Raw genomic sequence first — 25803 nt, forward strand, 5'->3', positions numbered from 1 at the left:
ACCTTGATGATCTCATCAATGAAGCACACGTGAGTGACGGGGTCTCTCTTCTTCATCAGGACTTTCTGCAGGTGCTGCACCTGAAACGACACACAACAAAGATGGCCTCGTACTTAATTCATCAGCCACGCTGGCAGCTGTGCTGTTTTATTTAACGCTCAGGCTTCAGTGTGTATATGTATATGTACTTGTCTGGATGCAGCACATATCTGGTCCATCAGTTTCTCCAGGTTGGTCCACAGACCAGCACGGAAAGCAGCTGTGTTGCCTGGTGTTGGTAGCACTGCTCTGCCAGGAGCGCCTAGAGGAACATCAACCACAAATCATTTCCACCAACAAAGCAGCTTCCTAATTAGATTTTCTCCAGGTTTACTCAACATGTGTCGACGATTTCTTACAAATATAGTCTCATAAAGATTGCAGATTTTAACAAATTTAGTGTGAAATACTGCAGTATATACGCTGGGGACTAGTTTCAGTAATGGAATAATACTGACATACAGTTTTTAATAGTCTTGTGGAGTTCAGTGGCACAGAGGACCGAGATAAGTATTTGCTCATTTGCCATCAAACACATGAGCAACATTCTTAAACCACAGAGTTTAGTACAATGTGCCCTTTGCAGTTACAAAAGCTTCGACTCTACCTGCTTTCCATGAGGTTTGGAAGTGTGTCTGTGGTGTTTGTGGGAATTTCTGGCCATCTTAGCAGCACATTGGTGAGGTCAGACTGTAACCCCCCCCCACAAACTTGGCACAGCGCAGTGAGACAAGCATCATTCTCCTGGCAGCTGCCAAACCCAGACTGGTCCATGTGGAGAAGCGCAACTCGTCACTCCATAGCTTCGCCACACCACTGCTTCCAACACATCGCTTTGGTGATGTAATGCTTGGATCCAAACAGCTTCTGAAGCTCTGTACACACCGAGTTAATCTGAAGGCCCCATGAAGTTTGGAGGTCTATAGCGACTAACTCTGCAGAAAGTTGGGACCTCTGTGCGCGATGCGCCTCAGCATCCGCTGACCCCGCTCTGTGACTGTACACAGCAGAGGTCCTGTCATTCCCAGTCACTTTGTTGGAATACCGCTAACAGCTGACTATGGAATATTTGGTAGTAAGGAAATATCACAATAGGTGGCATCCCATTACAGTACCAATCTGGAATTCACCAAGTGACCCATTCTTTCACAAATGTTGGCAGAAGCAGTCTGCATCACAAACACCTTCATTTAGAAACTGCATTTTGTGTTTACTTGTGTTATCTTTGTCCAATATTCAAATTGATCTGAAACATTTATGTGCGACAAAGGGGGTAAACACTTGTTCACACCACTGTTTTTCAAACCAACTCATGAAATAGATCCACTTATTAAATGTTCTTCTGTTTGATCATTACAAATTAGAACAATGCACTCAGTGGGCAAACCTTTCTGAAGCACAGTCTTCTTCAGGCTTACCTCTGGGGTTAGCTGGCTGTGTCAGGCCTTTGATGTCAAGAGCACTAGTGATGTTGTCCTGTATGGTGGTCTGGTAACCCCCAACCACATGGCTGATGGTTTCTCTGAGATTACCCAGATTATAGAAGACCTGAAGGGCTGTGCCAACCTGGGTTGGGTTCTGATTATCAAAAGAAAGAGGGGGGGGGGGGGGGGGGGGGGGGGGGTGAAAATGAATGAGGCGTCGATATCAGCTTTAAAAGCGGTCACCAAACAGCTTAATCTCACAGAACGAAGCAGCTGCAGGTCCACTGCTACATTCATTTAGATTTAGCTTAATTCACACAAGAACAAAAAACATTTGATGGAGAGAAAAGTAACATTATTGTTTTTGTCAGTGTCAGTTATCTTCTATAAAAGCCTTTCTGATAGCATTAATAAGGTCGCTAAAAATGTTTGGCTAACTTGACCTGCATTACACTTCTTAGCTTTGTTAGCGTCTTTGTTAGGCATATCTACTGTAACACTTGATAAATCCCCGCCCTGCAAACAAGCACACTCACACACAGACACGCGTTGTGAGTCTGTGACTCAGTGCTTGAGTGTTGAATGAATCGGTATCCCGTCTAATCTCCAAGCACGTGCCATGCTAATTCCCATTATGGACACAGTAATCAAAGAAAACATCAGAAGCACTTAGATACAACGTAGCAAGTTAATATGACTGCTACATAAAGCGGAAACTGTCCTCGGCCTCTACTGTGTGCATTCATGGATGTCGATCGCCTCTGTAGGGCAGCACAATCTCTTCAGGATTATATGAGTGCCACGTCTCTCTCATGAAATGTGCCAGGGGGTAAACTTGCCACAGTCTTGTCGTCACAACAACGTTGCCAGGAAACAACCAGAAATACTACAGAAGTACTGGCTGCTGTTCATTAAGAAACATCCTAGTCATTTTTTAATTTCTTCAAACATGTTCGTCAGAGATGTTGAGGAGTTGGTAAGTCTGAACAAACCTGGCTAGCTGCTCTCCTGTATTTCCAGTCTTTATGGTAAGCTAAGCTAACCTGTCCTGATAGCAATCAGTGTACTTAACACAGACTGACATTATATATCAACTTACTCCTGAAAGGACAAATTGTGACTTCAGTCATGTTGACTGGGGTGTTGGTCGTTACCCACTAGGGACCATTGTTGGGGGGGGGGGGGGGGGGGGGGGGGGGAGTCGGGCTGTTAGAAGAGCCACAGAGCCAGAACAACAATGGGGTTTTCTTTCTGGCCATGGGACCGTTTCAAGCTCGTTATCCTCTTGAAGCTATTCAAGGCGTTTGCTCAGCCAATCTAGATGAGTGTTGTGGACTTGTAATTATCTTATATTTTATATATTTGTAATTTATATTTTATTGTGATTTTATTTGTACTGCGATTTTACTGGAAAGCACTTTGGTGTACTTCAGTCCTAAAAATGTGCTATATAAATAAATTTTGATTGATTGATTGATTGACTTCTAGAAAGCACTCAGCTACGTCCCTCAGGGATTCCTGTTGGGGGTGTTTCAGAAGGACCAGGTCTCTAAAAACCATTATTATTGGCCAATTGGTCCCTGTAGCAATCAATTCAATTCATTTCACTTCAGTTTTATTTATATAGTGCTAAATTACAACAGTCACCTCAAGGCGTGTTATACTGTAATTTAATGACCCCACAATAATACAGAGAAAACCCCAAGAAACAGACAGCCCCCTATCAGCAAGCACTTGGTGACAGTGGGAAGGAAAAACTTCCTTTTAATAGGAAGAAACCTCCAGAAGAGCCAGACTCAGGGATGGGCGGGCATCTGAGAGTTATACCAGGGAGCCAAGGTTTCTTTCTCAGAGGAGTCACAGTATTCAGAGTCATATGCAGTAAAAGTATTCAGAAGGTAACCGACCTCTTTGAAAGTAGTGCGTCGGCACATGGTACCGAAGAAGATAACAGAGAAGGAATTATGTGTCTTTATTTAGTCACAGTTAGGGACATCTACTGTAATGAAATGTACTCCCAACTGCTGTGTTATCCATTATTATACATTTAAATTAAATATTATTAATGATCAGGGAAAAGAGGGTTTTCAAGGAATACTGTGACATGTTTAGTTTCTATGCTGTATGTCAAACCAAGAACCATCCTGAGAGCTGGGTTAACAATCACAGACAGCATTTCTAGAAGCAGTCAGCAGCTGCAGGGTTTCCCCGTCGGTGACGATTTTATCTTTGTGGTTTTATCAGGCAGTTTTCTCTGGTTTGCAGCCAATGGTGTGAAGTTGCAAAAATGAGAGTTAGCACCTTAGAGTCAGAAAGGGCTGAGTTCCAATTCAGGAATGGGCAGCTGCCCCACAGGAGCAGTGGAGTATCTCTGGGTCCTATGCGCTAGGAAAGGTAGAGTGAAGTCGGACACTGGCAGACAGTCGGTGCAGTGTCGGCAGTGATGCGGATACTGCAGCAGTCAGCGGTGATGAAGAGAGAGCAAGCTAAGCCGATGATTTCTAAGCTAATCTGTGTTCCTATGAAACAGTGAAAGCACCAACGGTGCTACGTTTACATTTAGAAACCTTAACGTTAGAGTCTGACAGGACATCAGACGAACCCTAACAGCGCTCTTCAGTGATGTTCATGAAAACAGAGTTACCCATAATATTAACATTATAGACTTTAGCCACTGTTTGTTTTTTTTAGATAAAGAAGAGCAGTGTGGGTTTTTTTGTTGTTGTGTTTTTTTACGTGGGTCAGTGGAGCTCCCACTCACCAGATGGGCTACAGGGTATCTGCTAGCAAAAATCAGAGGACTGAGGTGAATCTCCCACACAGCCCAGCCAGCACGTCCAAGCTTACATAACATTCACAACAAGCAACTGCGTAAGAAGCTGTCACTGTGTGTCCATACAGTACATACAGTATGTGTGATGTGTGCGTTTTTCATATGTGTACACACACACACACACAGCAGTGGTCAGGATAAAAATACTTCTCCTGTGGGTGAAATACACCAGGGGGACAGAGGTGTGTGTGTGTGTGTGTGTGTGTGTGTGTGTGTGTGTGTTTTTCTATTTCTGGAGGAACGGCTTATTGTCTCGATGCAGACATAGACGTTCACAGGAACCTTACAGTCACAGTCTCCTACTAATCTCCACTCTGTCAGCAGCTGCAGACACTCCTCAGCATTTCTTTGGGTTCACACACCTAAACATGAAATAGCTCTAATGTTGTTATTTCTTCATCACCATAAATGAACTCTTCTTTCGTAGATGTTTCATTATCAAATATTGCAAAAAAAATGTATAACCTCTCCCATAACTGCTGTTTTTAAAGGATCACAAACGTACGATGCTATTTTGTGTTTAACATTTTCACTGCTGCTTGGTGAGAAGTATGTCACACTCTAACATGCACGCTACTCACAACAGCAGCATCTAAAAGCCGTCACATGGAAACACGGTACAGCTCTCACTGTGACTGCCAGCGACCTCCAGAAACCATTTGCCAACTGGTTTCAGAATAGCCACAACCAATTAGTGGTTGCCAGGTGAAGACCGACTGATCTCTCAGCCTGATAAGTCACTGACATTCTCCCTTAGGAGACTTAAATCTCAGGCAGCACACCAGGTCTCAGACAGCGCAGTACAGGTAGAAAACAAAAGAACGGAAATTTTCTACCTGGATTTCCATTCCTTGCTCCAGCAACCGCTTGGCCTGGTTCTCCACCTCGAGCCTGGCTCTGCTGATCAACAGCAAGTCGTTCTCGATCACCTCGATGCCACTCAGATCCACACCCTGCGACAGATAGTCTGGAGAAAGCACACAGGAGAATATTGAACGTGGATCTGTCAAAAGTTATTAAAGAGCAAAGCCTGAACTTTACCATCAACATGAGTCAGAATCTGCAATTTAAAACAGACACAAAGTATCTGACTGTTGATCCCGCACAGTCCCATACGGAGCACACAAGCATACAAACAATCTTTCCATTTAGAAACGGTCTCTATTTATTTTTTTGAATGCAATGTTGGACTTGCTGGGATAGGCTCCTCCCCCCTGTGACAGATGGATGTTTCCAGTACACGGCTATGTTTTGATAGATCGAGAGGACAGAAAAATAAAAGGACATCAGCTGTTGAATATGAGAAGAGAGGCGGAAAGAGTGACCGGGACTGATAACAACCCATTTCAGAGATGCTATTTGTCTAGAGAGAGAGAGAGAGAGAGAGAGAGACAGTGTTTACAGGCAGGTGGCAGGATGAGGCACAGAGGACGAGGGAGTTGGACAGGAGCCACCTTCGAGTCAAACCGATCTGTTTGAAGCCTCAGACCCAGTGCGATGGTTTCCGTGATGAAACAGATGAGCTCCATGTCTCTTTGCCTCCTTCTAGGTTTGTGTTTAACAATGAAACTGGGTCTTTTCTGACTTGTGTCTAAATATGCACAGATAATGCAGGCCATGATGTGCTAGACCCAAAAGGAAAAATTTGACTTTTGTACACACGTGGTGAATTCATTCAGCGTATGAAATAGAGAACAAAGAGATAACAGTAAGAGCTACTCTATCACACCACGCATGGCAGGCCCAACTACACCCAATGAGCCTTCACTGCGGTTACTTCCGCATATTTGAGTGGTTTTACACCAGATGTCGTCCCTGATGCAATCCCATTATGATTCCCATCTCCACCCAGAAAAGAACCTGGGATCTTTGGCTTGTTAGGTGGATGTGTCAACCACTACAGTAGCCACTCTAATGGGACAGTGTTACACTTGCTTAGATGACCTTTGCAGAAAACAAGAGTCATGTGGATCTTCAGTAACGCACAAATGGCCTGGGATCTGTGGGATTTTTTTAAAGCACACAACTATTTGCATTGTTTACACACAGGACCAAGTGATGCATGGAGTAGACCAGTGATACTGAATGGAATAAGACCTAGAGGAACCATAGAGGAGACAACAGGGCTGCAGAGCTGGAGCTGCTGCAGTTCAAAGGGAACATAAGAACACGGTCACCCAGAGGCAGAACAATGAGAGCAGTATTACGCGCTTCATGGAAACGTAGCGTTTCCCAGACCACATTGCAGCAGTACCTGGCTTCTGTTTGGCCACACAGAGCTCCTCTGACTCGTTATCATTCCCAAAAAATTCATTAATACCTCCCTGTCAAAGCTGCCAAATCCTTAAATGACATTAAATATAGTTTGATTTTGCTCTGGACCCACGCGTCAGCCACAGAGACTATTTGGTTAGATGTGCAAGTGTGTCAGGAGAGACCACTGAAATATGCCTCTCGCTTTACAGTGTTTCTCATACACACCAGAAATGGCACTGGGTGAATGTCAAACATCACGCTGTTATGACCAAGTGTCATATACTGGACGCTCGGTAATCACAGCAGCTTTGAAACACACCTCAAACTTCTCAGTTTCAAAGGGGCTTTAATTTCATGAGATGCTTCACCTCCCATCTGAGAAGGTGATGATGAAACGTCTTCAGGAACCTTAAAGAAGTCCAGACCCTTTTCTTTCCAAGCTCCTTAGACCACGATGACCTTCTGACTGAGAACGTACGGTTACAGTGTAACCTCGGTTCTCTTAGTGAGAGACTCTCTCTCCACACCGTTACATATGTAACGGTGTGGAGAGAGAGTCTTGATATGCTCACTAAGAGAACCTTTAAATTTCAAGCTGAAATAATCCGTTTCTATGCAGATGCTTCAGCTAATTAGCAAAGTTTTTATGAGCCCATACTCATGGTCCTCCTGATAAGCAAACAAACAAGATCGAATAAAAGAAACCTTTATCAGGTCAGCTCACATCTGCACTAAAAGACAAAGGGAAGCATTGAAATAGAAATAAAACTGAGAAATGGATCCATTTGTTACTGTGAAACGTCAAACATACCAAACAAAAACAGGAGACAAAATGACTTTCTTCAAGCTGAACTTAGAAAGATTCTCTGACAAATACTTTGTTGATAAAAGGGGAGATGTGTTGTAACACAAAGCAGACAGCTCTGCAGGAAGTTTTATTTTTAGCTTTCAAGAAGAAGAATGCCTGAAACATCTTTGTAAACACAGCACGTAAAGAAGCACAGAGACTGTGCAGCTGCTGAGCTCAAGGCTATCACAACTAGTCCTTCTGTTTGTCCATTTGCTTAAAGGCACAATGTCAATGATCTCTAATCTTTGGGTATTAGCTCTCCCTCATACATCCTAAGCATTTCAAATAAATACATAATAAAACCAAAGAAATTCATTACCCGTGAAATTAATCTGAATAGGTTTGCACTTAAAGAACCGTATATTTGGCTGGTGGGTGTTCTCATATAAACACACAAGATAAAAAGCTGTTCTTAACAATAATAATAATAATAATAAAAAAGCAACTGGGGGTGTTCATGAGGATGAGCGAGATGGGGAGACAGTTCAAAGATATACCTCTATACTCATCAAAATATTCTTGTTTTCACACAAAACTAGGATGTTTGGATGTTATTTAGTGCTTACCTGCTTCCTCTGCAGTTTCAAAGATGGAGCGAGCTCTGAAGTTGTTCAGGGATGACTGTTGGATTTGTGTGTGAAGTATTTGTGCACCGGCATTATTTGTAAACCAAATGTGTGAAGCTTGGACTCTTGGCAATAAAAATGAGACTCTCCCTCTGAAGCCTAACGTCAGTGTCTGTTAATATGGCATTTGTCACACAAAGTTGGTTGTGTATTCCTGAAAACACACTTTTGCTTTCAATGTGCACGTCTGTTTGAAATAGTGGAGACGACGTGTCACTACATTTATGAGCTCTGCCGTGCTTAGAGCAGCATAAGAGTTTAAACTGAGCAGAAATGTTTGTGTTCGGTCTCCTTCCATTGTTTTCTCTCACATTTCATGTAAATTGTCATCAGAGAAAAAGCCTGTATTCAGTTCCTCTTCATAACCCCGGGGTCGGCCATCTCTCTCCTGCTAAACACCTGATGTGGCTGAGAACAGGTGGACTGCAGAGACCATCATCCCTGTTACATTTCTTGAATAAACAGATGAAGAGCAGCAGCCAGATGTAGTGAAAAATCATGTTCACCCTACACAAAACAGACACGGTCCTGATCTGAATTCTGATCCAACGTGTCGGGGTTGGCTTTGTCTGGTGGTGCTGTTGTTGCCATGCCAATGACAAGTAGCTCTAATTAGTGCACTCGCGAGCTACGCCGCAGATACGCACGGCGAGCAATAAGGGCAACACCGCAGCTACTTGAATGGTAGCCAGATCGGGACAATTAAGCATGCAGCATCGGGCAGGTGCTTTGCAAACACAAACACCGGAGGAGTGGCCAAAGTCCTGACAGGAAAGATGCTGTCGTTGGTATCGTCATGGCCACTGCTTTAATGAGGGCAAACAAACTTATGGGGAGATGGTGCAGAAGAAAAGGGAAACAAACAATGACTCCTGCATGCTGGAAACTTATTACAAGCAGCTCAAAACACATATACAGTACAGGAAGAAACAAAGCATGAGAGCGGGAAAAACATTAGGAGAACGTCTGCTTTGTAAACCCAATTAGTTAAGCGCAAAAGAGCAAAAAGAAAAAGAAGAGCAGGAAAAGATGGTTTGATGGTGGGGGGTGATGGAGGGGGCGGGAGCAGTGGATGAGTGGGATGGGCTACTAGAGGTGGAAACGGAGACAGGCTGACAGAAGAAGCGAAGCAGAGCGCAGAGAGAGGGGGAGGCAGGGCTGTGGTCTTACGAGTCCCTCGCTCTCTCTCTGGAGTTGCATGCAGACAGATTTCCACCCAGAAAGGATTCAACAGTGTGATCGCTGCACGACGGACTTCTGAGCTGAACCTCACATCACCTGAGGCCACTGCACTACCTCACCTGAGGATGAAGGATCACTGAGAGATGATCTCAGCAGGTAAACTAATGCACATCATCATCATCATCATCATATAGTGCTGCTCTGACAGCATGTGAATGTGCTGCACCGTAAAAGGAATTCATTTGTAGATAAACACACACAGCGTGCTGACATGTTGCTGAGCTGTGAGTCACGATTTTCCAGCAGTGATTATTCTGAGCAGAGAATAATTAGACCAAATGAGCGGCTGGCAAGCAGCAACAAACACTTCTTATAAGATAAATGCAGCGACTTTGCTGCCCCCTGAGGAGATGGACACAACAAAATGCTGATACAACACCAAACTCATTTACATGCGTCTTTAGGCTGAGGTCAGTAGGACAAACCTTATCATGTCACAGATAATATGAGCTTAAATAAAAGAGTAATTTTGTGTTCTCAAAGGGGCATTTTTAAGATTACACTACAGCAAATGAAGGTGTTGAACTCTGCTTGGGGACAAACGTGTTGACGAAAAGTCTGAGCTCACAGCACACAGATGTGCTGCAGCTAACACTTATTATTTGTTCAATGTGCAAAAATACTGATGTACCTGAAATTTACCCTGTTTTTAATCAGTGAAGACACCAGATTTATACATTTAGGTATTTTTAATCTTTTAGAATAATCAAAATGGCGCATGCACTGTTGGCTCCAGTAATGTTTTCAGAAATGTATGAATCCTACATTTACATGAGGAATATTGGACCAGGTGTGGCATGATGCCATCATTTCTGGTTTTAGATTAGATTTTTTGTGAGTACAATTTAATTCATTCAAAGTTCAATTACTCAACTGTAGGTCTGTGAAGGTTCTCAGTCATCCAGGTCATCGTAGTCTAAGGAGCTTCTTCAGTTCTAAGGAACTGAAGAAGCTCCTTTGACCACTCAACTGTAGGGAAATTTGGATCTCCATCAGGAATTATCTGATCCGATTAAGACCAGACAGTTTAAGTTCAGATATAGTCATGTGGTGACAAACCGATGTGTGCTCTGTTTTTGACCCATCAGTGTCGTTTCATACACATGAATTAAATTCAGTTTTATGTATACAGTGCCAAACCTCAACAACAGTCGCCTTGGTTGTACTGCAGAGAACCAGCTCGCAGTATTCAGCACTCATTTTGTGAACACCACATGATGAGAACCATCAAAGACAAAAGGCAAGGCATCAAAAACTGATTAAATGCAGACTGTGCACATGAAGAAGACGGCAGAGGGACCAGGCCATGTGTTAGAGGATGATCAACCAGTTGAGTTAAATGATAGAGATGTGATGTGACATCCAGACCAGGAGGAAAACATTTCCTAATAAAAAATATTTCACCTTTTCCTGCCCTAGGGTCATATGGAATTTGACTGAGGAGGAGCACAAATCCTGATGACAGAGGGACATGGCAAAATTCTCTGCTTCAATCAGTTCTTCCAGTCTATGAATGATAAATCAGTGGATGGACTCCGTTAGTCCGACTGGTATATAAGGACTCTCTGTGCATGTGTGACTATCTCGGTGCTGACCTTGGTGCAACACTCCCTGCCCTTGGACCACAGGCCTCTAAAGTTCAGAGCAACAATCAAACAACCTTCCTTCCCCCCATTTTCAACCTTCTCCTTTCAGTGTTGTGCAGAACACGAGAACCTGACAAAGTCTCACAGGTGCGTTAGCCCCTAACGGGACTTTCATAATCTCCAAAGGTCAAAAGCTGAATATGTCCTGAAAAGCTGGAAGCAGAGCAGAGAGGAGGATTGTTTTGGTGCTGGCATCATTTTCAGGCAGAGATGACACTGGAGGCAACAGTTTAAGCACAACGGACAATGACAGGACAGAGCTTTACATGAAAGACGCCATTGATGTTAGTTCACTGGTGCAAATCACATGCACCCCGAAGAGGGGTGGGTGTGCACTGCACAGACTTTTACCACTGGATAACTGGAACCAGTATCCCTGAACATCAAAAGCTGCAAAAGAGATGGATCAAACAAATGAACTTTACCAAGTCCGGAGACAGTGGAGTGGTCCAACATGCTTCTAATACTGCTAAGCTGGAGAGGACACTGCTAGGAGGAAGTGGTGAGTTTAAACCTCTCGTGTCAGTCTTAGACAGAGGTGTGGACTCGAGTCACATGACTTGGACTCGAGTCAGACTCGAGTCATTAATTTTATGACTTTAGACTTGACTTGAAAAAATGTTGTAAGACTTGTGACTTGACTTGGACTTTTACACCAATGACTTGGGACTTGAATTGGACTTGAACCGGTTTACTTGAAAAGACTTGATATTTTACCCCAAATATAAAATTTAACACGCATATTATATAGAGATTGAAAATGTAACGTCATTCACGGGTAGAACCGCAAAGGATTCTGGGAACTCGTGGCAAGCGGTACTAGCGCACGCAGGCTTTCAATTAAAATCAGTTATACAGCGATAAAAAAGAAACACAAAAATGTCAAGAAGCTGTTGTATTATTAACTGCAATAGCCGGTCGCATGACAGCCACGGGAAGCCGACGGGTAAAGAGATCGGTTGTTATCGGATTACGTCGTTGAAGAGAAATTGTTCGAGCCATGTTTCCGAAGTAATAAAGAGGCGACTGGATTGCAGCCATTCAAAGACCAATTATAACGTCCCAGAACTCTCCAGCTCACAGGTTAGTCTGCTCCAAGCATTTCCACACAGGTCAGTCTGCTGTTGTAGTTAATACGTCATTTTTCTTAACATAACTGGTGATATAGGTTACAAGCAAGTCTGGCGCTGAACAGAAATTGTCGCGCTATGCTCCTTTATTTATTGTGCATAAATAGTGAATTGTCCTGACACAATATTGCGTTTCGCTTCTGTTATTATGGTACATTGACAAAAACATATACTTTTATTCACAGGATAAAACTGTTGTTTTGTATCACTAATTGCCCAGTGCGATTACAGCATACAATATTATTGTCACTGCTACATTTCTGTGATGAACCAGAAATTATTTCCACTGCTAATTAATTACCGTTGAGCTCAAAGGTTATATTAATAAACGGTTAACGAATGTGTATTTATGACGACGATTTGTGAGACTGGTAAACTTATGATACATACGATGGTCTTTACTTTCTACACGGTGCATTTCAAGGTCCTGCACCCATCCGTCGGTAAACTGTACCTGGGCTTGTTGCAGTGACCTGAAGTTACTAAACTTCATGAGTGTATGCACTCACTCCAAGAACCGTATGATTATAAATATGCATATAAATATGCTACGATGAGATAGCTGACTTCATCTAACTAGCAAATGTTTTCCAGGCTCTGTTGGTGATGCAGTTTTTTTAATGTGTATGATATTTTTGTCATGCGATTTTAAAGCCGGTCCTACAAGCGCATCCAAGAATAACATGCAGCTTATCTCAGAACTGTCGGTGAAAATTATTCTTGGAGCTAAGTTTAATTGAGCTGCATTTTAAAGAGGTGCAATTTCACAATTTGTGTATATTTTCTAAGTTCACTATTTTGTCATGTGTTGAGAAAAACACAGATTTAAAAATTACATGGTCTAATATTTACATTTAGCATAACTGCAACATTATTTTTTCATTTTTTTTTTAAGACTCGAAAGGACTTGAAATTCAAAGTTTCAGACTTGTGACTTTACTCGGACTTTTACACCAGTGACTTGAGACTCGACTCTGACTTGCCTGACATTACTTGAGACTTGACTTGAGACTTGAGGATAAAGACTTGAGACTTACTTGAGACTTGCAAAACAATGACTTGGTCCCACCTCTGGTCTTAGACGATTACAGTTGACTTGTTCCCAACGAGAACACTACAAGTCCTAAAGCTAAAGAACCTGGGTGTACGTGGAACCAATGAAAATGTGTGTTCAAGGCAAAACAAATATATACATAAATGTTTTTATAGATATTTTATATATTAAACAGCTACACTAATGGAAAGCTTACTTTCACTTGGCGTGGCTGTAAACATGGAAAATAACTACAGTAACTGCAAAAAAAATGTTAAAAACACTCGAGTAAAAGGTCACTGGCTGTTCTCTTCACACACCTGGCCAATAACGACATGCTTTTCTTGGTTAAAGCACTGCTCTTTATACAAACATGTGTCCAGTTCCACTTTGGTAAAATCATTTTAAGCCTTCTGGAGTCTTAGAAATGTTCTAATACAAACTAACCTAACCTTAACCATTGGCACATGTATTTGATGTTCAGGGTTTTCTTTCCTGTTTGACTGCAGCTATCCAAAGACCGTCTTTGGTTTTTACCGAACCCTTTTCAAATTTCTACTAAATGAATTCCTGCATTTTGCTGGTGAATGATCCTTTCAGTCTGAAATCTTATCACACACTTACCCCATCCATTTCTGACGTTTTCAAGACAACGAATAATCATCATGAAAAAGACATGCAAGCAGTTCTGAAGATATAATAGTGTCTTTAATTATGACCGCTTAACACTGATTTCTTTAACTTGGTTTCCACTGTGAAGTATACATTACTTAAATTAGATTTTCAACAAGCACAATTAAATGATCAAAGAGTAGCAATGTCACGCAAGGGGAAAGCTTTGTGCTTGTAGACGATCCATTCTTCACTAAAACCAAGCGCAGTGTCCTTTGCAGGGTTTGCCGGTTTGATGACACTTGAACAAATCTTTCATATAACTAAGCTTTCACACTTCTGAACAGTCTGTGTTTGTGCAAACTACTCTTCAGGCCTCTTCCTCCTATCAAGATAATGCACACGTCCTCAGTGTTGATGTCTGCAGCCACCATGAGCAACACGACTGTGCTTGACACCGCTGACCCATCTGATCTTGACATGAACTCTTCTGAGGAAATATATCCCATCAGCTTCCAGGTATTGCTGCACCCTTATAGACGCATCTTAGATTGAACTTCAAAAGGAGATCAGAGACTCTGTGACCTCCTTTAACTTCTTTAATAAAATGTTTCTAATATAGGTGCTTTTAAGTAATAAAATTATATTATTGTTTTTAAACATCTGATGTCTTCTCACATCGGTTTCTTTTATCAGCAATTTCATTTTATTATTATTACTATTATTAGTAATATTACACAGCTGTAGGATATTTGCTTACAGTCAAATAAAAAATACGTAATTTAACTTCTACAAAATGTTCAGTGAAGCGTCCTCATATCCTCCAATGTCTTTCTGTCGACAGGCTTCTCTGACAGGCTTCTTGCTGTTGGAGATCATTCTGGGTCTGAGCTCCAACCTCACTGTGCTGATCCTCTACTGTATGAAGCAGAACCTCATCAGCTCCGTGTCCAACATCATCACCATGAACCTGCATGTGGTTGATGTGTTGGTGAGTAGGGATGTGCGCCAAAAACAGCTTCACAGCTCTGCTTGCATTGATCACACTACGTGCTCACTGTGTCAGGCAACTGGTTTATCAGTAACTCAAGTAATCCAACAACGAGCTCCAATTCAAACCATCATGTGTCAGAAAGGCATAAACAGCCTCATACCAAAGCAATATCAGCACAGCAGATAATGAAAAGCTGAGTGCGAACATGACAGTGAGGAACACAAAAATGTGCATTTTAGCCTCATTCTTATTTATGCACACACTGCCGTTACCTGCTCCAGCGCCCAATGACCTCTGAAGAAGGCCAACGCCATTTCCTCCACTGCAGTCATCGTTTCCACTAACAACACTATCAGAGTCAGCTGCTAAGAGGCATTTCATAGCACTATGGGTTACCACTGAACGATTCTGAGGTTCTCACATCATTGAGAACGATTATGTCACTAATGTTTGTTTTCTAAGAGTGTAGTGTTGTTTAACTGCTCTACAGGGGAAGACCCTGCAGGTGGAGTGGATGTGATGAATCATAGTCAGCCCATTAATAATACTGTATTTTTAAAAATCCTATGTACTAACCTCGCTAAACCCATATTTTTAAATGTCATGCAAAAACACAAACTTGTAGCACATATCTGCATCTCCATTACAAGCATGTGAATAGGTTCAGAGACTGAAAGCAGCAGTACATTTTGTCCAATTAAAGTTGACACTGAACCTTTTGTTGAGCAGGTAGATGAAACCATATGTAAACAGTAGGGGTGCAACGATACACAAAATTCACGGTTCGGTTCGATACTTTGGTGTCACGGTTCGATATTTTTTCGATACAAAAAAAATGTTCATGCCTTTTTAATTTGTCATTTATTAAAATTATAAATATATATTTTAACTCAAAAGTACAGTTTTTAAATTTAACCCTAACCCTTGTGCGTGTTTTTTTATTTTGACAGCGAATGCGCACCTGCGGACCACTTATGTGCAGCCCTGGTTATTTAGCTCGTCATATCGCAGCCACAGAAATTATTTTGTCCATGAAACCATAAAGCTGCACTTTCTTTTTGCCTTATAGTCTGATTTGTCATAACTTCTCCGTTTTGTGGTAAGCTTTTCTTTGGCTGTCACTTCTTCACCCTGACCTGTCTTATTTGGCTCAGCAGAACTGAAATATAAATCCTGCTGCTTTTACACACGGACTCACATAAGCTCAGCGATTCTCTGCGCGATCAACCTCTCACATGTTTAAGCTGCAGGAGATTTCACTTGTCATGTTTGCATAGTAAGCTAACGATTAATAAGACGATGTCAGAGGAATTGGTGCACAAATTATCATCACTCACAGATCAGTGCTGTCGCTCTCTATACATAGTTTGCACGATTGCAAAGTGAAAGCAAAAAAACAAGCGCAAATTCAAACGCGACTTCAATATGTCACATATTGACAGTGGCTCACCGATGCCAATGACATAATTACCCAGCTACATTTCTGAAAGAATGCAAAAGCATTGACGTATATTTTTCCTTCCTACAATAGCCCGACGGGCAGGGCAGAGAGATTTTGGTAGCCCGACTGGAAAAATCGCTAGCCCCAGGACGTCAGGCTAGCGATATTGCAAGCCCTGTATCTGATTGAGGAATCACTCATCTTTGGAAAAGAGAGTTTATTACAGAGAAATGGCTCTTTCCAAAATAAAAGCTATACTATCCGCTTCTTCTGGGCTATATTCTCAGCAGCATAAGGAGAATCATGTGCTAACGGCTGTCTAAATGACTCGGCTAAAGTTTGTAGCATGCATGCTTGTTGTTTTTGTCTTTGCACTAGGATGTCGTCGGCGTAAATGTGCAGTCATATTCGTTGTGTTCCCACTAGTGCTTTCAGGTTAATCTCGTTGAAATGACCTTAACGCCACAACACGGCAAATCTCCGTTAACGAGCTACCCCTGATCGCCCCGTGCATGGGGCTAGACGGCCAACACGTTAACAAGCTAACTGCGCTAACACACTAGTTCCCACCCATGTAATTGAGCATTGCGTGGCACATCCAACATACCGTTTTACTTTAGTCCATGACGCGCTTACCTTCAGAGTCATGCGTCACATGAAAACCAAAATAATTCCAAACGCCAGATCTGAATGAGGGTGGGGGAGGTTCAATTTGCCATGTTGCAAGGAGAGCTTAACTTCTGTCTCGCTAGCTTGCACTGCGCTCTTCCTTCTGACGATGCTGTCTGTGTTGAGCGCTCAGTGGATCTGCGCTCGACAGTGCAGCCTAGGCGGAGTAGTCGAATGCAGATTCACTGAGCGCTCAACACAGACAGCATCGTCAGAAGGAAAGTTGATAAAATAAATTACAAATTTTGTATTGTTCGATACATATGCGTACCGAACCGAAAGCACTGTATCAAACGGTTCAATATCGATACGAATATTGCAGGGTCTTTATCAAAAACTCTGTCCCCAGTTTGGCTGTGCACAGTTCTGATTGTCATATTTAACTGTATGTTTCTTTTCTTCCTGCCCACTCCTGTTTATCAACAGCAGCAGAGGTATACCAAGGTTAATACAGGCAATTAATACCAAACAACACTGTGGGGAAAAAACTTAAACAGTTAACAGAAATGCATATTAAAAATACTGGTAGCTGCCAGTGTTACCCCTCAGCCTCACAGTAGATAGATATGATTTCCTTCTTATCTTATTGCAAGATTTACAGGAAACCAAACCTCTGACCTCGACCTTAAGGTCGAGGTCACTGAAATTTGAGCTCATCTGAGATGTTTAACAGTTGTGCCTATGGTATGAATTTTACAATCCTACGTGGCTTCTTTCTCAAGCTATCGGATTCAGAAAGTTGGTTGCCCGCTCAACAATAACTCATCAGCCTTTTACAGCCGAGGGATAAAAACTGGACTTGGAGGAAAAAATTAAAGAATAAATTCAATAAGCCTGCCTTTAACCAATACATGAAATAAAATCAAACATGTTGCATTTGGGACATGATCTGTCTCCGTCTCTACTTCCAGATATGCGTGTGCTGCATCCCACTGACAACTATGGTGATTCTGATTCCACTGGAGGTGGACACAGCCATGATGTGCTGCTTCCATGAAGCCTGCGTCTCCTTCACGAGTGTAGCAACCGCCGCTAATGTCCTAGCCATCACCGTGGACCGTTATGACATCTCAGTACGTCCAGCGAACCGTGTGCTTACAATGGGCCGAGCTGTGGTTCTGCTGGGATCCATCTGGGCTTTATCCTTTTTCAGTTTCCTCGTTCCATTCATGGAAGTGGGCTTCTTTATCAGATCCAGTTCATATCTTTTGAACCAGACTACAGTGGTGACTGTACCTCATACAAATGAGTACTACACAGAGGTGGGTCTGTACTATCACTTGCTAGCACAGATTCCTATATTCTTTTTCACAGCTGTTGTAATGCTGGTGACTTACTACAAGATTCTTCAGGCTCTTAACATTCGCATTGGAACACGGTTTCAGAACAACTTGCCTAAAAAGAAGCAAAAGAGCAAAAACACCATCTCTCTTAGCACTGCAACACAAGCAGAGTCAACTGAGGTTTCACAGAGCAGTACAGGTGTCAGGGCAGGTGGAAATGCACCTTTGGGCATGCGAGCATCAGTGTCTGTGATTATTGCACTAAGACGAGCCGTAAAACGTCATCGAGAGAGAAGGGAGAGGCAGAAACGAGTCTTCAGAATGTCTCTTCTCATCATTTCCACGTTCTTATTTTGTTGGACTCCAATAACTGTACTCAACACGATCATCCTCAGTACTGGACCCAGTGATCTGGCTGATCGCCTCCGCCTGGGTTTCTTGGTAATGGCCTATGGAACCACCATCTTTCACCCACTCCTCTACGCCTTCACCCGGCAGAAGTTCCAAAAGGTTTTGAAGAGCAAGATGAAGAAGAGGGTGGTGTCTGTTGTTGAAGCTGACCCTACACCAAACAATGTGGTCATACATAACTCATGGATCGACCCCAGGAGAAACAAGAAGGTCACCTTTGAGGACACAGATGCCAGACAAAAATGTCTATGTTCACAGGACGCAGAGTAATGGGGCTAGCTCAAATGTAAATATGTCAAATATATACAATATATTGCTAAAAGGGAGATGGAGATGGAACAGGGGAGAAAAACTAAAGCTAAAATGGTGTGCTGATTAAACAATGGAATGCTTACACTATATTGCCAAAAATATTCCATATTATCAACAAAGAATTCAATTCTGGATTTAACAGGAAGTCAATGAAGGGAAGCCAATACAGGAGAAATCTGCTCTCTCTTTCTAGTCTGACTCTTGCTGCAGCATTTTGGATCAGCTGAAGGCTTTTCAGGGAGTTTTTAGGACTTCCTGATAATAATGAATTACAGTCGTCCAGCCTGGAAGTAATAAATGCATGAACTAGTTTTTCAGCGTCACTCTGAGACAGGATATTTCTAACTTTAGAGATGTTGCACAAATGGAAGAACGCAGTCTTACATATTTGTTTAATAGGTGCGTTGAAGGACATGTCCTGGTCAAAAATGACTCCAAGGTTCCTCACAGTGTTACTGGAGGCCAAGGTAATGCCATCCAGAGTAAGAATCTGGTTAGATACCATATTTCTAAGCTTTTCAGGGCCGAGTACAATAACCTCAGTTTGATCTGAAGTAAGAAGCAGAAAGTTAGCGGCCATCCAGGTCTTTATGTCTTTAAGACATTCCTGCAGTTTAACTCATTGGTGTGTGTTATCTGGCTTCATGGACAGATAGAGCTGGCTGTCATCTGCATAGCAGTGTAAATGTATGCTATGTCTTCTAATGATGCTGCCTAAGGGAAGCATGTATAATGTAAACAGAATTGGTCCTAGCACTGAACCCTGTGGAACTCCATAATTAACCTCAGTGTGTGAAGAGGACTCTCCATTTACATGCACAAACTGGAGTCTATTAGATAGATATGATACAAACCACTGCAGCACAGTACCTGTAATACCTACAGCATGTTCTAATCGCTCTAATAGGATATTATGGTCGACAGTATCGAACGCTGCACTGAGGTCTAGCAGGACAAGCACAGAGATGAGTCCACTGTCAGAGGCCATAAGAAGATCATTTGTAACCTTCACTAAAGCTGTTTCTGTGCTGTGATGAGCTCTGAAACCTGACTGAAACTCTTCAAATAAACCTCTGCAGATGATCTGTTAGCTGTTTGACAACTACTCTTTCAAGGATGTTTGATATGAAAGGAAGGTTGGAGATTGGCCTATAATTAGCTAAGACTGCTGGGTCTAGAGATGCTTTTTGAGTAAAGGTTTAACTACAGCCAGCTTGAAGGCCTGTGGTACATAGCCGATTATTAGAGATAGGTTGATCATATTTAAGATTGAAGCATTAATTAATGGCAGGACTTCTTTGAGGACGCCAGGTGGACACAAGAGGTGAAGGGAGCCACCAGGCTGAAGAAGGAGTCCCATCGGGCTTGGTTAGCCTGTGGGACTCCGGAGGCAGCTGACAGGCACCGACATGCCAAGCAGAACGCGGCGCGGGCAGTGGCTGAAGCAAAAACTCGGGTGTGGGAGGAGTTTGGAGAGGCCATGGAAAAAGACTTTCGGACTGTCTCGAAGAGATTCTGGCAAACCGTCAGGCGTCTCAGGAGGGGAAAGCGGTGCTCTACCTGCACTGTGTATAGTGCTGGCGGAGCGCTGCTGACTTCGACTGAGAAAATTGTCAGGCGGTGGAAGGAATACTTCGAGGACCTGCATAATCCCACTGATGCGTCTTCCGAGGAGGAAGCAGAGTCTGGGGATGAGGGGAATGACCCGTCAATTTCTGGAGGCGAGGTCACTGAGGCAGTTAAACAACTCCTTGGTGGCAGAGCCCCTGGTGTTGATGAGGTCCGCCCCGAGGTCCTGAAGGCTCTGGACATGTAGGGCTGTCCTGGTTGACACGCCTCTACAATGTTGCTCGGAAATCAGGGGCAGTACCCCTGGACTGGCAGACCACGTGGTCCCCATCTTTAAGAAGGGGGACCAGAGGGTGTGTTCCAACTACAGGGGGATCACACTCAGCCTCCCTGGGAAAGTCTATGTCAGGGTGCTGGAAAGGAGAGTCCGTCCGCTAGTCGAACCTCGGATACAGGAGGAACAATGCAGTTTTCGTCCTGGTCGCGGAACACTGGACCAGCTCTTTATCCTCTCAGGGATACTTGAGGGTGTATGGGAGTTTGCCCAACCAGTCTACATGTGTTTTGTGGACTTGGAGAAGGCATTCGACCGTGTCCCTCGGGGTGTCCTGTGGGAGGTGCTGCGGGAGTATGGGGTGTCTGGCCCATTGCTACGGGCCATTCAATCCCTATACAACTGTTGCAAGATCTTGGTTCGCATTGCCGGCAATAAATTGGCCTCGTTCCCGGTGGGTGATGGGCTCCGCCAGGGCTGCCCTTTGTCACCGATTCTGTTCATAATTTTTATGGACAGGATTTCTAGGCGCAGCCAAGTGGCGGAGGGCTTTCACTTTGGTGGCCTCAGAATCTCATCTCTGCTTTTCATGGATGATGTGGTTCTGTTGGCTTCATCGGGTGAGGGCCTCCAGCTCGCACTGGAACGGTTCACAGCCGAGTGTGAAGCAGCGGGAATGAGGATCAGCACCTCCAAATCTGAGGCCATGGTTCTCAGCCAGAAAAGGGAGGAGTGCCCACTTCGGGTCGGGGATGAGTTCCTGCCCCAAGTGGAGGAGTTCAAGTACCTCGGAGTGATGGGAGAAGGGAGCCGGAGATTGACAGACGGATTGGTGCGGCGGCTGCAGTGATGCGGACGCTGCACCGGTCCGTCGTGGTGAAGAGGGAGCTGAGTGTAAAAGCGAAGCTCTCAATTTACCGGTTGAGCTACGTCCCTACCCCCACCTATTGCCACGAGCTGTGGGTAGTGACCGAAAGAACGAGATCGCGGATACAAGCGGCAGAAATGAGCTTCCTCCGAAGGGTGGCTGGCCTCTCCCTTAGAGATAGGGTGAGAAGTTCGGCCATCCGGGAGGGGCTCAGAGTAGAGCCGCTGCTCCTCCACATCGAAAGGAGCCAGCTGAGGTGGTTCGGGCATCTGACAAGGATGCCTCCTGGGCGCGGTGTTCCGGGCATGTCCCACCGGGAGGAGGCCCCGGGACAGACCCAGGACACGCTGGAGAGATTATATCTCTCGGCTGGCCTGGGAACGCCTTGGTGTCCCCCCGGATAAGCTGGAGGAGGTGGCTGGGGAGAGGGAGGTCTGGGCTTCTCTGCTTAGGCTGCTGCCCCCACGACCCGGCCCCGGATAAAGCGGATGAAGATGGATGGATGGATGGACTTCTTTGAGCAGTTTTGTAGGAATGGGGTCTAAAAGACACGTTGATGGTTTGGAGGAAGTAATTATTGAAGTTAACTCAGAAAGATCAATTGGAGAAAAAGAGTCTAAATGAATATCAATGGTACTGAAAGTAGCTGTAGATAATATTACATCTGTGGGATGATTATTGGTAATTTTTTCTGTAATGGTTAAAATTTTATTTGTGAAGAAGTTCATGAAGTCATTACTAGTTAACGTTAAAGGGATGGTTGGCTCAACAGAGCTCTGACTGTTTGTCAGCCTGGCTACAGAGCTGAAGAGAAACCTGGGGTTGTTCTTATTGTCTTCAATCAGTGATGAATAGTAAGATGTTCTGGCTTTGCGGAGGGCTTTCTTATAAAGCAACAAACTATTTCTCCAGGCTAAATGATGATCCTCTAAATTTATGACACGCCATTTCCTCTCCAGCTTACGAGTTATCTGCTTTAGGCTACGTGTTTGAGAATTATACCACGGAGTCAGGTACTTCTGATTAGAGACCTTAGTTTTCACAGGAGCTAAAGTTGTATGCAGGGAAGAAGTAAAAATATTTAAAAAAAGATAATGGACCTGTGTGGCGACACTACCACTACTACTCCCACTCTGCAACATGTTGGTACAGAGCATTGAGGAAGATAATTATATTATTAATATTAAGATTAAGATTATATCCTTAAACTTAGTTACAGCACTTTGTGAAAGACATCTACTCTGATCAAATGTATTCCCCACTGCTATGTAACCCATTATTGTAAATTTATATACCATTAGAAAATGATCAGACAAGAGAGGGTTTTCTGGAAACACTGTAAAATGTTCAGTCTCTATGCCATATGTCAGAACAAGATCTCATTTTCCAACGAAGGGCAGACAAAGCTAAGTGTCAGCCTTTCAAATGATTTAAAACTGTCTCTGGGTCTTTTGATTGTTGATTAATAATTGTTTGGCAAAGTTACTCACCTATTCAAATCATAAAATTCTGGTGTTCCAATCACTTCCATGACCGCAGGTACATAAGCCCAAGGACCTAGGCATGCAGATTGCTTTCCACAATTACTTGTGAAAGAAAAGGTTGCTCTCTGGAGCTCAGTGAATTCCAGCATGGTAGTGTGATAGGGTACTACCTGTGCAACATGTCTAGTTGTGAAATCTTCTCACTACCAAATATTCTAAAGTCAACTGTTAGTGGTATTGTATTATAGCAAAGTGGAACAACAGCTACTTAATGTAGATCATAGGCAGACCATGTAAAATCACAGAATGCGGTCAGCGGATGCCGCATAGTACACAGAAGTCGCCAACTTTCTGCAGACTCAGTTTCTACGGACCTCCAAACTTCCTGTGGCCTTCAGATGAGCTCAAGAACAGTGTGTAGAGTTCTTCATGGAATGGATTTCCATGGACGAGCAGCTGCATCCAAGCCTTACATCACCAAGTGCAATGCAAAGTGTTGATTGTAGTGGTGTAAAGCATGGCACTACTGGACTCTAGAGAGTCCTTCACTTCTTTACAGTGCAGAATCTCACTTTCCCACCTGGCAATCCAATGGACAAGTCCTGGTTTGGTGGTTGTCAGGAGAATGGCACTTGTCTGACTCTACAGGGCCAAGTGTAAAGTTGAGTGAAGGAATTGGGGTGAGGGATTGTTTTTCAGAAGTCCGGCCCAGGCCCCGAGTAGGGATGGGTACCGGTATCGCACCGGTTCTGACATAAACAGTAGTAACCAGACCGAAAAGCAGCGCACATTTCGGTGCTTTATTTCCCTGAGATGTCATACACTTTGGATTTTAGCCAATCATTTTACCTTTCCAAGGATAGTCGGCAGGCCCAGGTATGTAAGTTCTTTTAGAGCAGAGCTACAGATTAAAAATGCCCAAGGCAAAGCGGTCAAAAGTCTGGCTGTACTTCACAGCAAAAGATGCAAACTCAGCAGCAACAAGTGCTTTAAGCTGATACTGTGCAAAGGAGGTAACACCTCGAATCTGATGAAACGCCTGGCGACGCATAGCGTTTTGTTAAAAGCCGAGAAATGCACCGTATTTGATAGCTTGCTGCGAGACCTCACACCGAGTGCAGGTGTGGTGCCTGTTATCGGACCCGGAGTTAGCAACATCCCCCAAGAACCCGAAGAGGAGAGTCCTGGCCCCTAGCCCTGCCAGTGTAGCAGAAATGATGACGGATGATGATGCAGCAGCAGCCGTTCTTCTCTGCATGAGTAGCTTAATGTTGTTCGTGTGTAATTTACGTTGAGTAGGCTAACCACATTATTACATTAATGCATGTAAGGTGAACTAGCAAACACCGTCGTAGTTACATGCGGCTGTCTTCATGTTTGATGGCAGGTACTCCCTTCACCCTGGCCAAAAAGGCTAAAATGACCAAAGAAAAAGTGGAAAACAGCTAAACATGAGAAACAAATACTTTTGGCAATATAGTTTGTATTTAGTGAGCTACCTGAAATATAAACTAATATGCCAACTTCAGATAAGCCAATGAGTTCATGTCCCCTGAAAACAAAGGAATAAACAGAAAAAAAGAAGGGTTTTGTATATTTTGTATACACATCACATGTCATAAGGGAAATCACCAGTAGCTTGAGTTTAAGAACTGCATATCGTTTTTTGTTTTTCTTATCTCAGTGCAAAAGAAAATTCTCAAGATAGGCATCATAGATACACGAAGAGAGTAACATATTGGTATGTGCTGTGAAATGTTGTGGAGTGCCAAGGACAATTTAGTCAATAAATGCTCATCTAAGCAGCAGTGTTTGTTATTTTCTGGTAATACAGTATGAGAAGAACATCTGTTCTGTTCATACCTTGATATTGTTTGTTACCATTTGTAATAAACTACACAACAAGTGGCAGTACGCCTGGTGATTTTCCACCTGGAGCAAGCGTGACAAGCGAAATATCATTTCTCCTTCACTTCCTCCCTCACCCTTCATCAAATTCCTATTTTTAGATTTTTCTGGGAATGATGCAAAGGCTTCAAATCTATTGACTCAACTACTCATTCTCTAAAACAACCGTTTTAGAGACCAAACCATTGTTTCTCAGTGGCTCAGGAGGTATAGCAGGTCATCTATTAATCAGAAGGCTGATGGTTTGATCCCCACATAGCCTTGGGCAAAACACTAACTCCAGTTGCCCTCCGATGCATCCGTCAGAGTATGAATGTGTTCTTAGATAGAAAGCACTTGCATAGAAAAAACATATGAAAAAGCGCTTGTGTGAATGAGGCAAGTTGTATCAAAGTGCTTATAGTGGTCAGATCGGGTAGAAAAGCACTATAAAGTAAATTATATAAATTATTTAGGTACAGTGCGCATGCCTTACATGCTGTAAAAGTGCCTTGCAAATCACAAGACAACCCTCTTTAGTCCAACCAAAGTGATTCCCGGACCCAGGAGTGTGAAGCACAACCAAAACAAAAGGAATTTAGTAAAGCTGACTTAGTTGTTGGAAGGCAACCTTCTGTTAGAGCAGACAGCACAAACTGAGACCACCGATACAAATGTGTTGCCGTGTTGGAGAGCACTGAGGACTCTGACCCAATTTAACAGCTCTTTGCAGCCGATGGAATTTGTGAGTTGAGTGTGTGTTTACATATGTGAGTGTGGTATGAGAAGTGGTCACAGGCAGCTGAAAATACTTGTCCTTGTGAACCTGTTCTGTATCGCTTAATGCCTTGTGATAACTAAGAGTAGTGTAGCACATAGATAACTGATGGCAGTTACATGAAATGCTTCATTATCACTTT

General features: G+C 43.2%; 2 protein-coding genes across 2 annotated transcripts in view; one reads left to right on the forward strand and one right to left on the reverse strand.

Moving 5' to 3' along the window:
* cog5 (component of oligomeric golgi complex 5) overlaps window positions 1-25803 on the reverse strand; it is a 78832-nt gene that overhangs the window by 25507 nt on the left and 27522 nt on the right. Inside the window, exons 7-10 of the mRNA XM_026148263.1 lie at window positions 5133-5263; window positions 1458-1617; window positions 189-301; window positions 3-80 (exon numbers count right to left, since the gene is read on the reverse strand). Coding sequence (XP_026004048.1) covers window positions 3-80; window positions 189-301; window positions 1458-1617; window positions 5133-5263 — 482 coding nt within the window. The remainder of the gene's footprint in view (window positions 1-2; window positions 81-188; window positions 302-1457; window positions 1618-5132; window positions 5264-25803) is intronic.
* LOC113009755 (probable G-protein coupled receptor 22) lies at window positions 7244-18967 on the forward strand. Its single transcript, XM_026148264.1, has 5 exons — window positions 7244-9366; window positions 10690-11418; window positions 14066-14210; window positions 14536-14682; window positions 17707-18967. Exons 3-5 carry the CDS (start codon window positions 14088-14090, stop codon window positions 18757-18759), a joined length of 1323 nt encoding a protein of 440 aa, XP_026004049.1. The 5' UTR covers window positions 7244-9366; window positions 10690-11418; window positions 14066-14087; the 3' UTR covers window positions 18760-18967.

The sequence above is a fragment of the Astatotilapia calliptera genome, chromosome 17 (assembly GCF_900246225.1).
Source record: "Astatotilapia calliptera chromosome 17, fAstCal1.2, whole genome shotgun sequence".
Taxonomy (NCBI): domain Eukaryota; kingdom Metazoa; phylum Chordata; class Actinopteri; order Cichliformes; family Cichlidae; genus Astatotilapia; species Astatotilapia calliptera.

Excerpts from the sequence above, each read along its gene's own strand:
- LOC113009755 (XM_026148264.1), top strand. The coding sequence starts at position 14,088 with ATGCACACGTCCTCAGTGTTGATGTCTGCAGCCACCATGAGCAACACG. Across the intron at positions 14,211-14,535 it reads TATATCCCATCAGCTTCCAG|GCTTCTCTGACAGGCTTCTT; the intron begins GTATTGCTGCAC and ends TTCTGTCGACAG. Across the intron at positions 14,683-17,706 it reads TGCATGTGGTTGATGTGTTG|ATATGCGTGTGCTGCATCCC; the intron begins GTGAGTAGGGAT and ends CTCTACTTCCAG.